Source organism: Chiloscyllium plagiosum, unplaced genomic scaffold, assembly GCF_037043375.1.
Source record: "Chiloscyllium plagiosum isolate Xiang-an unplaced genomic scaffold, Cpla_swu_hap1 HiC_scaffold_7, whole genome shotgun sequence".
NCBI classification, from domain to species: Eukaryota; Metazoa; Chordata; class Chondrichthyes; order Orectolobiformes; family Hemiscylliidae; genus Chiloscyllium; species Chiloscyllium plagiosum.
Window position 1 is genome coordinate 13,752,292 of NW_028270145.1, and position 18,345 is coordinate 13,770,636.

Here is an 18,345-nt window from a genome sequence, read left to right on the forward strand (position 1 = left end):
GAATCATTGCTATCATAATTGTGCAATGGAATTTGATTATGAATGTTCAACTGAGCTCCAAACCCCAGTAATATCGTCAACTCAACAGTGGCTGTTGATATAGTTGTCAAGGGGACTGAAAGATTTGCTCTGGTTGAAAAAAGAAGTTTCTGACTATTTGTTTATGATGAGTTTAACAACCATCTAACACAATTTTTTTTGAACTTAAGTTTGAATGTCTTTTATGAGTCTCTATTAAAGTATTTTCATCATGATTCACCTGATATATTTTAGTTATTTTAAGCAACCAATTTGTACATGTCATGACACATCTTTAGGGCAAATTAGACTTGAATCCAGAACTTCTGGTCACCATTAAGGACATTACCACCATGTCACAAAATCTAACGTGATGTATTTCATCTTTGCTCTAAATGTGAACCACACTCTGTAATATTATTGTATTTTGCAGCATCATATTCTGAAGGAGTGAGAGAGACCTATCCCCTGCAGTACTTCAGTGATCATTATGTTCCCTCTTTCATCGCAAATACTGTCAAATGTGCAGGAGCGCCCTACCAATTTTAGATATGGGCAAAAACAAAACAAATGATCTGATTTGAATTGTTGTGGTATTTATAGGCGTCTGCTTAATGGTTAACTACCTGTGAGTAGAACAATGCTTTTCAATTATTTTCCCTCTTTGGGCTTGCACATCCCCATAACCCTGGCTTTCCCCAACTTCAAGGAAAAAAAAACACAAAAGGAGAACAGCACTGCAACAAAAAAGTAACTAAACATCAAAAGAAATAATTTGCCATCAAGTCATCGTCTACCAAGTGGTGACCTCATTGTATGGTTATTTATTTTCTCTGCGCGCTGCGTATCTCACTGAGTGACGCATTTGAGGAGGATATTCGTGCATGGTCATTTTGTAAAGTGTCTGGCTTTTTTTTTAATTGCATGGTGCCACAGTTTGCGCCGATTTTTTTTTCCTTGTTTGTTTTTTTTCGCTCTGAATACTATTCAGTGCATTTGTGCAGGTTGCAGTTTGCTTTCTCGCCAGGTCACAGTGGATTGCTGGATTTGGAGTGACCTTTGACAGCCCAGCCCCCCCGGGCTGATTGATTGACAGGCGGGCGCTGTCCGCTCCTTCCCGGGTGCTGAAGCTCCAGCAGGCGAGGGGGGCCGAGCCTGCTCCAGCCCCCCAGCTTCAAGCGAAGGCAAGGCGGGCTGCACAGCGGCATGGTGAAGCGCAAGAGCTCCGAGGATGCAGAGCGAGAGTGCGGCCGGGGCATCCCTCTGCCCATCCAGACCTTCCTGTGGAGGCAGACCAGGTGAGGACAGCCGCGGTTAGCGAGTAAATAAAGCCCGGGGTGGCCCGCTGGGGCCTGCCCATTCTCCACCAGCTTCTCCAGCATTGAACCAACAGCGGAGGCCGGAGCGACCCCCGGGTTTGATGGATTAGGGGCTGATGGTTAATAGAGACATTTCACAGTACACCTTTATCAATCTGATACCTGTCATCTGTGATAACGGGCTATAAAGTGACCGTTCGGGCCATCGGATCTGGGTTAGCACCTGGAAACGCCTATGGTTTTTGAATATTATTATGAAACGCACCTACTTCTTCATCAGGAAGTGCATTCCGGTTCCTAACAGATCCTTGCATCAAATAAAAACCCATCATGGGGCCTGATTTTAACCCTATGCCAATGGTTTTTAAGTGAGTCAAAACCTTGCCTATTGATGTATCATTAAATAAACATTAACTGACCTGAATTTCCTTGCTGACTAGGTGTGGCAGGTTCAAACCCAGTATATATTGGCGATAATCGTGAGGCTTTCATAGACGAGCGTCTTCACTAGGATATTTGCAACGCTGTTGTCTGAGCCGTATTGGTCCCTCCACTTTCAGAGTTTGTTGGTTGGTTATCGATTCTGTAGATGAAAATCTCTGAAATCTCCGAGTCCGGGCAGAGAAACGAAGTGAGGGAGAGAAGGAAAGAAAAGACAACACAAATTGGGGAAGGGAGAGGAACAGAGGGGATGGGAGAGAGATGTACAAACTGGAGAGAAGGTGAGAGACACTAAGTTATAGAAGCAGCGGGAAAGAGCGCTGGTAAAGGAGAGCATCACCACCTGAGGGAGAAAATGCACACGTTTGTGGGTGCGGGCAATGCGAATCAGTAACTGGGGAGGGACGGTGAGTAGAAGATATAAAAGGGGAGGCAGGGAAAGGGGGAAGTAATACAAATGGACAGGGACAGAGAAGAATATACTGGGATGGGAGGAACACACGGGGTAAGGAAATCTGAGGGTGGGGGAAAGAAAGCGCAAAATACACTGGGATGAGGAACGACAAGGAGAAAGAGACTGGGGAGAGAAATATACAACGTGTCCTGAGAGAGAAAGTGGAACATATCAGGATAACGTGGGTAAGTGAACAATAAGGAAAGTCGGGGAGACTGAGGGAGAAATTCACATTGGAAGACGGAATGAGAGCAACACACAAAGAGGGGGGGAGAGAAGCTGGAGCAGTTGAGGCAGGTGGAGCAGGTAACAAACTGGGGTCAGAGAGAGTTAATGTAGGCATGGGATACGCAGTATTGATAGTCCAAATGTTGTAATCTGCAAAAAAAGATGTTAATTGCTATTCGTGTAAAGAAAATCTGTTCATAATGCTTTACTAGACTCTGGATTGAACCCTTCCTCTCCTCCAACATCAGTTTGATTTCAGCTTTTTCTTAGAGTGGATCTGTTCAGTCTGAGAAAAGCTAACTCATAGGAAGACAGATCAATCAACCAGATTGAAGATTCCTCACAGACCAGAAGGCAAGAGGCTAAAATGTGAGAAATACACTATATTTAAATGGTTGCATATAAAACCAAGGTTGGGTAATAAACATGGGATTAAGGGTGAAATTTAAATAGCAGAACACAACTTTATATTTGTAATTAATTAATTACTTCTTAAAGTGTAATGCTATATTTATTTACAAGTCTTACTACCTCATAGAAAAATGAATTCTCAGAACCGCCTAGCATTTCCAACAGTAATTAATAATTACGACATTGTTTAAAGATTCAGCTCCTCCTGAATGAAGAGTTTGTCACTGGTCTTCTGTGCGAGACAGTGTAGAAGTACAGGGTTATTAATAATAAGTTCAAGTCTTAACAATGATTTTGGTGTTGATTGCATCTATGATGACTGCAACAGTTCAACCTTTACAGGACCAGAGTACCTCTGATAGAAACTTGCAGATTTTTACATTTAATTGTGCATTAATGTATCATAGAAGTTGATCTTTGTTATATTCAGCAACAGTAGAGAACACTGCCAGTCTTCTGGTTATTACTGCAACTGAATCTGGGTTATTATCTTTTGTACAGAAAAGTGTTTCAATGTGAAAACTGAATCTCAGCTCCCTGAAGATTGGTTCAGTAATTGGGCACAAAGGTTAAAGAGTTGAATTAGATTTGGTTTTGGTTTAACCAGTAGTTATCAATTCCTCGGTATTACAAAATGTCATAAAATCTCACAAAAACTTTCTAAGTTATTTATATCAAACATGTTTTGGTAGAATCAAAGATTCTCATTGCTTTTCATTCTAGTTAATGCTGTAAAAGAATTACAGACCGAATTCTAACTTGAACATTATTTGTAAATCTTCTACATTTTTTCTTTGACTTGAGAATTTTGTTTGATTAGATTCTCTACAGTGTGGAAACAGGCCGTTTGGCACAACAAGTCCACACCGACCCTCTGAGGAGTAACCCACCCAGGACCATTTCCCTTTGACTAATGCACCTAACACTATGGGCAATTTGGCACTACCAACTTACCTGGCCTACACATCTTTGGACTGTGGGAAGAAACCAGAGCACCCAAAGGAAACCACGCACACACAGGGAGTATGTGCAAACTCCACAAAGACAGTCACCATGGCTGGGATTGAACTCTGGTCCCTGGTGATGTGAGGCTGTAGTGTTAACCACTGTGCTACCATATCACCCTTTGTTTTTTAGTGTAAAACAAATTTTTTAATATATCATCAAAGGCTAAGTGATATTGTGGTTCTGTTCGCCAAGCTGGGAATTTGTGTTGCAGACGTTTCGTCCCCTGTCTAGGTGACATCCTCAGTGCTTGGGAGCCTCCTGTGAAGCGCTTCTGTGATGTTTCCTCTGGCATTTATAGTGATTTGTATCTGGCGCTTCCGGTTGTCAGTTCCAGCTGTCCGCTGCAGTGGCCGGTATATTGGGTCCAGGTCGACGTGCTTATTGATTGAATCTGTGGATGAGTGCCATGCCTCTAGGAATTCCCTGGCTGTTCCCAGCCAGGGAATTCCTAGAGGCATGGCACTCATCCACAGATTCAATCAATAAGCACATCGACCTGGTCCCAATATACCGGCCACTGCAGCGGACAATTGGAATTGACAACCGGAAGCGCCAGATACAAATCACTATAAATGCCGGAGGAAACATCACAGAAGTGCTTCACAGGAGGCTCCCAAGCACTAGGATGTCACATAGACAGGGGATGAAACATCTGCAACACAAATTCCCAACTCGGCGAACAGAACCACAACAACGAGCACCCGAGCTACAAATCTTCTCCCAAACTTTGGCTAAGTGTTATTTTACACAGATCACATTCAGAAAATCCAACGTATATCCAGGCATAAAAACTGGAGGCAAGAACACAGCAAAGTTATGGTTTGATGACTGCATAGCACCAGTTGCAGAATCAGAAAATGGCAAAGATAACAAATGTTTACAGAAATTAAAAGGATAAGATAGCTAGAAGTAATTATGTGAAGATGAACAATGTGCTAACAGTGGAAGAAAATAGGGGTTTCTGAAATATACAAGGTTAAATTTCCATATACAGACCTGAAGACAAGTGACAAGCTGCTTGAAATTCCAAGAACAATAGGAACTCTTCAAAACAAAGTCAAGAAAATAAAATATCAGTATGTTGACCATTTGATTAGATCTCAAATGTGACAGAAATCTCTTCCAGAGGCAGCAGAAAAAGGGATCATGGTTGCGTGACAGATATCACACAGTGGTTACAGGTTAGCTACAGTGAATAGCTGAGTTTGACACAATTTAGATGAGCATGACATGCAATGACAACAGAGTTGGCAGGAGTAGCAGACGATATTAAGACATTCAGCTAAGGTAAATGCATTACAATTGGCAAACAATGAGCAAATTTTATGTGAGCAAATGTCACATGATAAACTAGGCACATATAAACTGCTGCAACATATCACTTTGGCCCAGAAGCATTGAAAAAAACAATAAAGAATTATTTTGAAGGATTTGCTTTCTGGAATTAATTTGCTGTGTTTCTGATATAGCATGCTTATATCACAAAAATATAACTAAAAATGATGCTATTTGCTCACTTGCATATTATGTTTCCAGCAATTTCTCCTTGCAATATTCTACTATCTTCACCATTTCAATTTACTTATATCCCTGATGTACAATAATTACAAACTGTTAAGAAAATATTTCTGGAAACAGATGCACTAGTACAGCCATTGGCATTTGGACATTGTTGCACAAATTGTGTGAGTAATGTTATGAAAAAGATGGAAAATAATTTATGTTTTGCTATTAATTTATAAGTCTTGAAAGTTGTATGTGGTCAACTTTTGCATTCACACCTAATGCTTAATGAATGCAATAGGCCTGCTAGTTGTTTTAATCATAGTATTCACAGGTTATTTTACATAAAGTTTCTATAAATGGAGTAAAATATTTCCTAGTACCCATGACATGAAAGAATTTAGCATTCAGTTTGAGTGTGGGAAGCTTGGGTCAGAAGCAACAGTACTAAACTTAAGTAAGTGTAATTACAAAGGAATGAGAGTTGAATATGAAATGGATTTAGCAGAAAAGATGGCTTTGAACAATGGTAGTTCATGATGCACAACAAAGTTTATAGCAGTAAGAAAGAAAAAAATCAAGAAAAGGGAAAAATTGATCATAGTTAACCAAGGGAGTTAATGATAGAATCAAATTGAAAAGAAAAAATGTACAATGTGACAAAGTGATAAACAAGATGATTGGGAAAAATATACATTTAAAAGCCAACAAAAGATGACCCAAAACCAATGAGGATGAAAATAAACTGTCAGGGCAAACCAGCAAGCAATATAAAAACAGAAAGTAAGAACTTCTTCAAATATATAAAAAGAAGAATGAGGCCAAGTGAATATAGAAAATGAAATTGTGGAAGTAATATTGGGGAACCAGAAAATGGCCGGCAAGTTGAATAAATACTGTGCATCAGTCTTCATGGTAGCAGGCAATAATCGCATTCTAAAAGTACTAACTAATCAGGGCAAAAGGAGATAGGTATGAAATAAATACAAAAAATATCACTATAAAAAACATGCTAGAGAAACTAATGGTGCTAAAGTCTGGTAAGTCACATGAGTAGCATAATAGCATATTAAAGGACATGACTACAAGGGTGGTGGATGTACTGGCAGTAATCTTTCAAGAAATCTCAGATTTTAGAAATATCCCAGAAGTTTGGAAAAACTGATGATATAATACATCTTGTTCAAAAAGGAAAAGAGACAAAATAAAAGATAACTATAGGCTTGTCATCTGGAAAGTGTTAGAGTATTATAACGGATCTAATAGCAAAGCATTTAGAAATACACAGCATAATCAAACAGAGTGAACTTGGCTTCATCAAGTGAAAACATGCCTGGCAAATTATTAGAATTTTTTGCGGAACTGACCAGCTGAATACCCAAACTGGAACCAGTAAACATAATATACCTGATTTTCAGAAAGGTACATAAAGTGATTTAATAAGCTGACAGCCATCCTATTAGGCTTGTATTTTAGCATAGGAGATTGGCTAACTGATACCAGACAGAGAATTTAGTTAAAGGTGCTAGTGTCTGGTTCTGAACAAGGGTCATTGGACCTGAAACATGAACTGTGCCTTCTCTCCACAGATGCTACTAGACCTGGCATATTTCTCCAACAATTTATGTTATTGTTTCTGATTTCCTGCATTGACAGTTTCTGTTTTGTCCTAGAAATTGTGAATAGCTTTGATCTCCCTATCTAAGGAAAGATACTGGTGTTGGAGACAGTCCAGGAGAAGGTTCACTGGGAATGGAAGCATTTTCTTATGAGGAGGAGTTGAATATGTCAGGGCTGTAAACAATGGAGTTTAGAAGAATGAGAGACAACCTTATGGAAGCATAAAAAATTCTTAGGGATCTTGACAGATTGGATGTGGAGAGATTGTTATCCCTTGTCGGACATTTGAGGACCAGAGGACATAATCTGAGTGCAAGATGTCAGCCATTTAAGAGAGATGAGGAAATCCCTCTCTCAGATGGCAGTGCTTGTATGGAATTCATTACCATGGAGGGCTGTTAAGACTTGGTCAGTAAGAATATTGAAGGCTGAGATATGTACATTTTTAAGCAGTAAGGGAATTGAGGGTTATGGGGGAAAAGTAGGAAAATGGAATTGAGGATTATCAGATCATTGAATAGCAGACTTGATGGGCTGAATAGCATACTTCTGCCAGAGAGTGAGGACATTCTGATGAAGGGCTTATGCCCGAAACATCCATTCTCCTGATCTTCGGATGCTGCCTGACCTGCTGTGCTTTTCCAGCACAACACTTTTCCACTCTTGCCTCCTTCTGCACCTATGTCTTATGGTCTAATGATAATGAAGCCATAGATTCTGAGATACTAAGTTATAAATTGAGATGCATTATTGGTAAACTGTAAGTAGATTGTTGGATAATCATGTTGTTAAAACCAGAACAGATTAGTATCTTTTATTTCCTCTTGATAGTAAAAAGTCTTACTTATTGAGTGGGAATGACTTGTGTTGAAATTTATGAAGGAACAAGCAATTATGTTGCTAGTGTTTCTTGAAAACATGTTGGATATAATCCTGCCATGCTTATTCAGCATGTGATAGTCCTACTGATGCTGAATCTGTTTCTGTTTATTTTGAACTGTTTGTAATATTTAGTTGCTAATTAAATTCAAGCTAAAATATCTCCCAATCAACAAAAGTTCTTGCCCCAGTTGTTTGTTTGTTAGGTTGTGCTGGGGGCAGTTTGGGTTTAGTCAGGCATTTACGGAGACATAGAGATGTACAGCATGAAAACAAAGCCTTTGGTCCGACTCATCCATGCCAATCAGATATTCCAACCTAATCTAGGACCCATTTGCCAGCACTTGTCCCATATCCCTCTAAACCCATCCAGATGCTTTTTAAATGCTGTAATTGTACCAATCTCCACCACTTCCTCTGGCAGCTCATTCCATACATGCACCACCCTCTGCATGAAAAAGGTGCCCCTTAGGTCCCTTTTAAATCTTTCCCTGTCACACTAAACCTATGCTGTCTAGTTCTTGACTCCTTTACTCCAGGGAAAATACCTTGTGTATTTATCTTATCCATGCTCCTCATGATTTTATAAACCTCTATAACGTTACCCCTCAACCTCAGACACTCCAGGGAAAACAGACCCAGCCTATTCAGCTGCTACGGATAGCTCAAATCTTCCAACCCTGGCAACATCCTTGTAAATGTTTTCTGAATACTTTCAAATTTCACAACATCCTTCCTATAGGAGGGAGACCAGAATCGCACACAGTATTCCAAAAGTGTTATTCCGCACTATTCCTAACCAATGTCCTGTACAGCTGCAACATGACCTTGCAAGTCCTATACTCAGTGCACTGACCAATAAAGGAAAGCATACCAAATGCCGCCTTCACTATCCTATCTACCTGCAACTCAACTTTCAAGGAGCTATGAACCTGCACTCCAAGGTCTCTTTGTTCAGCAACACTCCCCGGAATCTTACCAGTAAGTGTATAAGTACTCCTCTGATTTGCTTTCCCAAAATGCAGCACCTCACATTTATCTAAGTTAAACTCCATCTGCCACTCCTCAGCCCATTAGCCCATCTGATCAAGATCCCATTATACTCTGAGTTACCTTCTTTGCTGTCCACTACACCTCGAATTTGTTGTCATCTGCCAACTTATAACTATGCCTCCTATGTTCATATCCAAATCATTGAAATAAATGTTTTGTCATTTTCTAGTTTTCCTAAAGAATCCAGAGCAATTGCTGGATGGTTTATTGTTATGCTTTCTTTGATGCCATTCCCAGGTTCATTATAACACCTGATACGAAAGTCGGAGGAGTTGTAGACAGTGAGGAAGGATGTGGCAGGTTACAGCGGGATATAGATAAGCTGCAGAACTGGGCAGAAAGGTGGCAAATGGAGTTCAATGTAGCTAAGTGTGAGGTGATTCACTTTGGTAAGAGCAATAAAAAGATGGGGTACTGGGCTAATGGTCGGATACTTGGTAGTGTGGATGAGCAGAGGGACCTTGGTGTCCATGTACACAAATCTTTGAAAGTTGCCACCCAGGTAAATAGTGCGGTGAAGAAGGCATATGGCGTACTGGCTTTTATTGGTAGAGGAATTGAGTTCCGGAGTACTGAGGTCATGTTGCAGTTGTATAAGACTCTGGTGCGGCCACATCTGGAGTATTGTGTGCAGTTTTGGTCGCCATACTATAGGAAGGATGTGGAGGCACTGGAACGGGTGCAGAGGAGGTTTACCAGGATGTTGCCTGGTATGGTAGAAAGATCGTATGAGGAAAGGCTGAGGCACTTGGGGTTGTTTTCATTGGAGAAAAGAAGGTTTAGGGGTGACTTGATAGAGGTGTATAAGCTGATTAGGGGTTTAGATAGTGAGAATCTTTTTCCTCGTATGGAGTCAGCTATTACAAGGGGGCATAACTTTAAATTAAGGGGGGGGTAGGTATAGGACAGATGTTAGGGGTAGGTTCTTTACTCAGCGAGTCGTGAGTTCATGGAATGCCCTGCCAGTAGCAGTGGTGGACTCTCCCTCATTATGGGCATTTAAGCGGGCATTGGATAGGCATATGGAGGATAGTGGGCTAGTGTAGGTTAGGTGGGCTTGGATCGGCGCAACATCGAGGGCCGAAGGGCCTGTACTGCGCTATATTCTTCTATGTCTATGTTCTAACAAACAACAATGATCAATTTGACAATAGTTAATTTCTCCCTTTCCTATATCTTTCTATCTACATTTCCTGATAGCAATCCATTATCAGAGGAACATACCTGTTTGAATTGAAGATGCAAAGGCTGAAATTATTACAATTATAACAACTAAAAGACACCTGAATGTGTATATGATTGGGAGGGGTTTAAAGGAATATGGGTCAAATGCCTGCAAATGGGATTGGATTAATTTAGGTTATCTGGTTGGCGTGGATGTGTTGGTCTGTTTCCATGCTATAAAGCTCAATGACTCGATTAAACCATAATGGTAAATTCTCAGACTTTGGAAGCCCATTTTTAAAAAATTCTAGCTTGGCCTCTTCTCTCTGCCAATTTAGTCTTTCACTGCATTAAAATAACCTTTAGTTGAGTCAAAAGTAAATTGAGAAGACATTGCCTTTGATTTAGATCTATTTAAAAATTAGACTATTACATGTTTGCATGAATCTAGGAAGGGGCAGTCAGTTAGTCAACAGTTGCCTGAGTGATGCCAACAGTGCAGAGTCACTGTGAAGGTCCCATCTTCTCAACCTTCCCCCCTGCTTGAGGCAGGCTGACCCTCAGGTTAAACGACGACCAGTCATCACTCTGGAATGAGATAACAGCCCAATGATCCTCTGGGACTTTGACAACATTGTTAGGTCTCAAAAATACAAGACAAGAATCAGTCTGCCTCAGAATTCACCTGCCCCATTTTGACCATGTGTTTGCAATTTATGACTTGCCTGTGCCATTTCCATTCAAGGTGGTCATTGCTACTAGGTGCGGGAGGGTGGGGGTGGGGGAGGGATGGTGGCATTTGTTAACTTTAAGCTCCTCTCATTTGATTTCCCTGAGAGAAAACTTATCAAAATGTGAAATCAAATATATGCACAGACCAGGTAGTGAGCTTAACAACAAAGAAAATTACAGCACAGGAACAGGCCCTTCGGCCCTCCAAGCCTGTGCCAATCCAAATCCTCTACTTAAATCTGTTGCCTATTTTCTAAGAATCTATATCTCTCTGCTTCCTGCCTATTCATGTATCTATCTAGGTACATCTTAAGTGATGCTATCATGCCCACCTCTGCTGGCAACGCATTCTGAGCACTCACCACCATCTGCATGAAGAAATTTTCATGCATATCTCCCTTAAACTTTTTCCTCTCACCTTGAATTCATGACCCCTAGAAATTGAGTCCCCTACTCTGGGAAAAAAAAAATCTCTTGATATCCACCCTGTCTATACCTCTCATGATTTTGTAGACCTCAACCAGGTCCCCCCTCAACCTTCGTCTTTCTAATGAAAATAATCTGAATCTACTCAACCTCTCCTCACAGCTAGCACTCATACCATGCAACATCCTGGTGAACCTCCTCTGCACCTTCTCCAAAGCATCCACATCCTTTTGGTAATGTGGCAAGCAGAACTATATGCAGTATTCCAAATGCGACCGAACCAGGGTCCCACATAACAGTAACATGACCTGCCAGCTCTTGTACTCAATATCCTGCCCGATAAAGGAAAGCATGCTATGTGCCTTCTTTACCCCTCTTTCGACCTGTGTTGCCACATTCAGAGTACAATGAACCTGAACACTCAGATCTCTCTGTACATCAATTTTCCCCAGGGCTTTTTCATTTACTGTATAGTTCGCTCTTGAATTGGATCTTCCAAAATGCATCATTTTGCATTTGCCCAGATTGGACTCCATCTGCCAGTTCTCCGCCCAAATCTCCGATCTATCTGTATTCTGCTGCATTCTCTGACAGTCCCCTTCACTATCTGCTACTCCACCTTTAAAAGGAAGTGGGGTGTGTCTGTACAGATAGGAAGTTAAAACCAGTTGCAGTATAACATTCTAAAGGGAATCTGCATTGAATAAAGTTGATGGAATTTAAAGCATGTTAAAATAGACTATTCGGTCGAAAAAGGCTTTTATAATGATGATTGAGTCTTTGAGGTCACAGAATCACAGAAGTGTTACAGAGCCGAAAGAGGGCATTTGACCCAGACTTCCTACACTGGCTCGTTAAAGGAGTATCATTACTCAGTGACAATCTCCTGCTTTATCCCCTACCCTTGCACATGATTTTGACCTAAATATTCAATGCCCTCTTGAATACCTCAATTGAATCTGCCTCCATAACAGCTCCAGGCAGTGCATTCCATCCCCTAACTACTTGCTGAGTGAAGGAAGTTTTTGTTCCTCACTGCGCCCTTGCTTCTTCTGCAGATCGCTTTAAATCTCCACCTTCCTCCTCGTGAACCTTTTATAAGCAGGAACAGTTTCTCCCTCAGCACTGTATCCAGCCAACAAATGATTTTGAAAGCCTCCATCAAATTTCCTTCTTCTCTCAAAATAAACTGTCCCATGTTCTTCAATCTATCCTCACACCCGAAGTTCCTCATCACTGGAACCATTTTTGTAAGCTGCTTCTGCACTCCAATGCATTTACATCCATCCTATAATGTGGCATCCAGAACTTTACACAAGCAGTAGTCTGAAAAGTATCTTGTGCAAGTTCAGCATCATCATGGAATCATAGAGACTCTACAGTGCAGAAGAAGGCCAATTACAAAATCCAGTGTATTAATTTTAAGCCTGAGCTCAGACTGTTTAGCTGTTACTTGTCTCTTCAGCAGTTGCAAGATTTGTAACCTTGAATTCTCAGCAAACGGTTGTTGTTCCAGGTTGTATTTTCAGTTGCATTTGTGTTTACGTGCTTGTTATGAAAGAGGGGAGAGTGAGACAGGCAGGCAGTGAGAATGTCTTCCAGTTCTTGCTTACAAATCAATTTTTCCTTGTCTCTGCTTCTGTTGCCCAGAAACAGCTGTTTATATAGGTTGATTTATGTATTCCTGAGTCTGCCCATTGTTTTTCCAATCTGGTTAATGGGCAGGTGGGCCTTTTGACTCCCGATCTGTGAAATTACTATACACTTGCAAATTAGTCAGGATGCAAATTCATCGATCCTGACCTAGTTGCCTGGTTTCACTGACTTTGGCTGAAGTGATAATTTCAGGGCAGATGGATTTTGGAAACTCACGGTGGGTTTAACAAAGCTTGTCTCAATCTTTGGCTCAGTGATCACAACAGGGTATTCCTGATGAAGGGCTTTTGTCTGAAACGTCGATTTTCCTGCTCCTCGGATGCTGCCTGAACTGCTGTGTTTTTCCAGCATGACTCTAATCTAGAATCAGTGATCACAACAGCCATTTTCGCTCTGAATTTGTCCTTTTTTTAAAAGTCACTTCAGTAAATGAAGGTCTCAATAAAATTACATGACCAAGTGGAATATGAGTACTCCATTTTTACTGTGATCATAGGTGGGCAGCAAACAAATTTGGTGCTCTCAGCTTATTACCATGATTGTAACATGAGGTTTTTAAAGAAAATATTCATTCTGTGGGATGTGGGCATCGACGGCTGACTAGCATTTATTGCCTGTCCCTAGTTGCCCTTGAGAAGGTGATGGTGAGCTGCCTCTTTGAACTACTGCAGTCCACCTGCTGTGGGTTGACCCACAATGCTATGAGGAAGGGAATTCCAGGATTTTGACCCTACAACAGTGAAGGAACAGTGATATATTTCCAAGTCAGGATAATGAGTGGCTTGGGGGAGAACTTAAAGGTGGTGGTGTTCCCATATATCTGCTGCTCTTGTCCTTTTAGATGGAAGTGGCTGTGGGTTTGTAAGGTGCTGTCTGAGGATCTTTGGTGAATTTCTGCAGTGCATCTTGTATATAGTATGCACTGCTGCTACTGAACATCAGTGGTGGAGGGAGTGGATGCCTGTGGATGTAGTTCCAATCAAGCAGGCTGCTTTGTCCTAGATGGTGTTTAGCTTCTTGAGTGTTATAGGGGTTGCACTCATCCAGGCAAGTAAGGAGTATTCCTTCACACTCTTGACTTGTGCCTTATGGATGGTCAACAGGCTTTGGGGAATTAGGAAGTGAGTTGCTTGCCACAGTTTTCCTAGCGTCTGACTTATTCTTGTAGCCACTGTGTTTATGTAGTGAATCCACCTGAGCTGTTCATTCATTCATTGGCGGTCCCTCCCAGACAAAAATGACAATCATCCACTCTCATGGGGCTGAGAACCCCTCAATACCCCTCATATTATTAGTTGACTCTACTCTTACCAGGCAAAATTACACTTTGTTGATCAGCAATTTACTGCTACATATAGTGCTGTCAACCTATGCTTTTTCAGGATAGAGCGACTTGCTTGTCTTCCTTTATTGGAAGCTGCCACAAATAAAATTAATGGAATTAAAAACTTGCTAAATCAAACACTGGGCAAAGAGAGAGAGAGGGTTTCAGTGTGATGAATGCAGCATTGGAGACCCCACTCTCAGGTGGGCAAAGGGAGACAAAACAGGCTTTTGCATACGGTCAGGAGGCTACCCTCAGAAAGGAGTGTAAATGGATGGCTAGGGAGATGAACACCTGGTGTTTATGCCCGAGGACTGAGAAGCTGCCCCACAAGAGATTTGATGGTCTCAGTGCTGTTTAAAAGCAGCAAATGCATCTCCAACTCACTGCAACATGACCACCTCGCTCTATTGAATGCACCACAACCTCATCACTCACCTGGCACCCAGGACTTGTGCCTAAAATCCAGAAACTCCACCTCAATCTCGAAAGCCTTAAAAACCTGTTGCGCATGCTGCCTCCACATGAGTCTAGCTTTTGAGTTATCCCCCGAACATCATCCAAACACAGTGCCACGCAATCACTAATATCCTGCCCTCTCCTGGAAGAATGCAGTGCAGGGAGCAAACTACAACTGATATAGTACAAAAATGCCTACACTCCTAAGCCTGAAAGAGGAGGTGGGGTGGTTGGCTTTCTATACCATGAGGCTGCTGCAATGTGTTCCATTGTATCTATTGTCATTGAGAAGATTGAAGACGATAGTTCTTCCTGCTTTATGCTCCTTCTGAGCTCTTGGCTCACCCTCATGTACTGTCAGACATAATAGGCAAATTCCAGACAGATTCTGGATTAGTGGTGCTGGAAGAGCACAGCAGTTCAGGCAGCATCCAAGGAGTTTCGAAATCGATGTTTTGGGCAAAAGCCCTTCCTCAGGAATAAAGGCAGTGAGCCTGGAGCGTGGAGAGATAAGCTAGAGGAAGGTGGGGGTGGGGAGAAAGTAGCATAGAGTACAATGAGTGAGTGGGAGAGGGGATGAAGGTGATAGGTCAGGGAGGAGAGGGTGGAGTGGATAGGTGGAAAAGGAGATAGGCAGGTAGGACAAGTCCGGTCAAGTCATGGGGACAGTGCTGAGCTGCAAGTTTAGAACTAGGGTGAGGTGGGGGAAGGGGAAATGAGGAAAGTGTTGAAGTCCACATTGATGCCCTGGGGCTGAAGTGTTCCGAGGCGGAAGATGAGGTGCTCTTCCTCCAGGCATCTGGTGGTGAGGGAGCGGCGGTGAAGGAGGCCCAGGACCTCCATGTCCTCGGCAGAGTGGGAGGGGGAGTTGAAATGTTGGGCCACAGGGCGGTGTGGTTGATTGGTGCGGGTGTCTTGGAGATGTTCCCTAAAGCGCTCTGCTAGGAGGCGCCCAGTCTCCCCAATGTAGAGGAGACCGCATCGGGAGCAACGGATACCATAAATGATATTAGTGGATGTGCAAGTAAAACTTTGATGGATGTGGAAGGCTCCTCTAGGGCCTTAGATAGAGGTGAGGGAGGAGGTGTGGGCGCAGGTTTTACAGTTCCTGCGCTGGCAGGGGAAAGTGTCAGGATGGGAGGGTGGGTTGTAGGGGGGTGTGGACCTGACCAGGTAGTCACGGAGGGAACGGTCTTTGCGGAAGGCGGAGAGGGGTGGGGAGGGAAATATATCCCTGGTGGTGGGGTCTTTTTGGAGGTGCCGGAAATGTCAGCGGATGATTTGGTTTATGCAAAGGTTGGTAGGGTGGAAGGTGAGCACCAGGGGCGTTCTGTCCTTGTTACGGTTGGAGGGGTGGGGTCTGAGGGCGGAGGTGCGGGATGTAGACGAGATGCGTTGGAGGGCATCCTTAACCACGTGGGAAGGGAAATTGCGGTCTCTAAAGAAGGAGGCCATCTGGTGTGTTCTGTGGTGGAACTGGTCCTCCTGGGAGCAGATCCGGCGGAGGCGGAGGAATTGGGAATACGGGATGGCATTTTTGCAAGAGGTAGGGTGGGAAGAGGTGTTTTTACCTCGTTAATTCCAGACAGAGATGGGCATGGACCTTTGAGGTAAGTATAGCATTGGGGTCAACACATGGTGTGTCATGTAGACATGAAAGGTCATAGGAGTAAAGTATGCATTCAGTGCATCAAGCCTGTTCTGCTGTTCAATAGTATCACGGCTGAGCTGACTGTGGCCTTAACACCACGGTGTGGACTACAACCAAGTCAGGAGAAAAGGATGGCTTGTTTTCTACTTCATCTGTAGTTGAGATTGCAGGCGAGTTCTGCTGCAGAAGACTGAGATGAAAACTCTGAGATAGGGCAATATACAGGAGAAGTTTGATAGTATGCTTAGTGAGTCGCTGGATGCATTGCCTGTGCTATTACTATAAAGGAACACTCTGACAGAGTGCATTCCACGAAGGTTGGTCTTTGTACAGTCACTGTTCCATTTCTCATACCTGTGCCAGATTTGATGGTACTGTAGCTGCAGATCAGATGTTCGCTATAACCTTTCAACATTTTCCTTCCCATTAAGAAGGATCTGTTTTCCCTCCCTGTCACTGCCTCCTCCCACCCAACTCTCTCCTTTTGCCAACTATTTTTGTTTTTGCTGTTTCTTTATTTTCTGTCCCTCTTAATTTTTCGTCCTTTGTTGAGATCTGGGTGTAATCAGATAAATAAGCATAGGGAATTGTCAGCTGATCTGTTTGCTCGTTTGCCTCACCATCTGTGTTTCTGCAGAGAAGGCATGTCGTAAAGTAATTAATTTAAAAAAAGGAACAGCTGCTTCCAGGCCTGCTTTTTTGTGACTCTGTAAGAGCACCGCTGTCTTTGAATAGTTGTAGAAGTAAGGAGTAATGTTTTCAGGTCTTTCTTTTCCTGTCCTTTTTTCTGATCTGTTGAATTTTTTTGTTTAAAGTATTAGAAAACTGCCTAGTAACTGTCCTTTATCCTGTTGCTGTGAGAGAACTAAATTACTATCTGCAGAAATGCAGTCATTTGCTTGTGGTTCTTTTGAGACTGTTCAGTAGGTGTGCTTTAATTAAGTCAGCTTCCTCATTAATGGGATTACTCGCGCAAACCAGTGTTTTTGGTCCTTTAATTTAAAAGAGTTTCTTCATAAACCAGCATATTTCAGAACAATAGAAATAAAGAAAACAAAGGGATGTTAAAGTTTGGAATTTGTATTTAATGTCATACTGATAAAGGCACTTTTTCCTATTGAGTTGTTCATGTTTACTGTAATTTTGGAGCAGCTAAACAGGTGATAAGTGGAAATCGAATTTCGTATTAAGCTGTTAATGTGTTTAATCCTTAACGTGTTCTAAGCCATTTGCACTGTAGTTTAAACCGTACTTTTTTTGTTGTCTTGCAGTGCTTTTCTAAGACCAAAGTTGGGAAAACAGTATGAAGCTTCCTGTGTGGTACGTTATCTTAGTTTAATATCGAATGTTTACTTCAGTTGCTAAAGTAACTATAGAGCATTTCTGTTCAGTTCGGAAATCTGACCTACAATGTGCTATTAATTGTCATTACCTCACGAGTGGCACCCGCTGCAATTCCTGTTGCGATCGTAACTTTTTTAAAAATTCCAGTTAATACCTGTAACGACAACCACAACAAAATTTCATGTTTTAAGATTTTGATGAAACCAATGGATTAAAAGCACAATTGACTAAATACTGTTTTTGTAGGCAAGAAACTACAAAATAGAACTTGCACTTCACATCGTATTTTTCCACTGACCCTTCAGTAGTCATTATTTTTTCCCAGAACCAGTCCAAAGTAATTCTTTGCTCCTTTGGGCTTACATCTGTTGCTTTTCTTGGCCCAGCTGAGTAATGTTTAGCCCCACCGTTGTCTTTCAGGGTGATCAGTACTCGTAATGATCTACCCCCCAAGTGCTTTCAGCCCCATTTCAAATTCTCATGAATTTGGTCTTTGCAGTTCAAACATGAGCTTCCAGCAGCTTTCCTGCATTGTGAATTGAAGGGATTTTTAGCCGTTAGCTGCTCTCTCATGCTGTCAGATCCTGGCAGACTGCCTTTGTCCGTGAGTTTCAAGGATATCTCCTTTCAACACCCATCCCTTCTCAATGCCAGT

The 18,345-nt window shown here is 42.0% G+C and overlaps 1 protein-coding gene across 7 annotated transcripts in view; it reads left to right on the forward strand.

Annotated features, from left to right (window-relative positions):
* Nucleotides 1-940: 940 nt before the first annotated feature.
* The window catches only part of unc80 (unc-80 homolog (C. elegans)), a 338,459-nt gene continuing 321,054 nt past the window's right edge, over nucleotides 941-18,345 (forward strand). For 5 of the 7 annotated variants that reach the window (XM_087988738.1, XM_087988739.1, XM_087988741.1 and 2 more), the window contains exons 1-2: nucleotides 941-1,316; nucleotides 17,618-17,666. In XM_087988738.1, coding sequence (XP_087844864.1) covers nucleotides 1,225-1,316; nucleotides 17,618-17,666 — 141 coding nt within the window. In that variant the 5' untranslated portion in view covers nucleotides 941-1,224. Of the gene's footprint in view, nucleotides 1,317-2,719; nucleotides 2,830-17,617; nucleotides 17,667-18,345 lie in introns of all 7 variants that reach the window. The other 2 variants (XM_087988742.1, XM_087988743.1) reach the window with 2 other exon arrangements.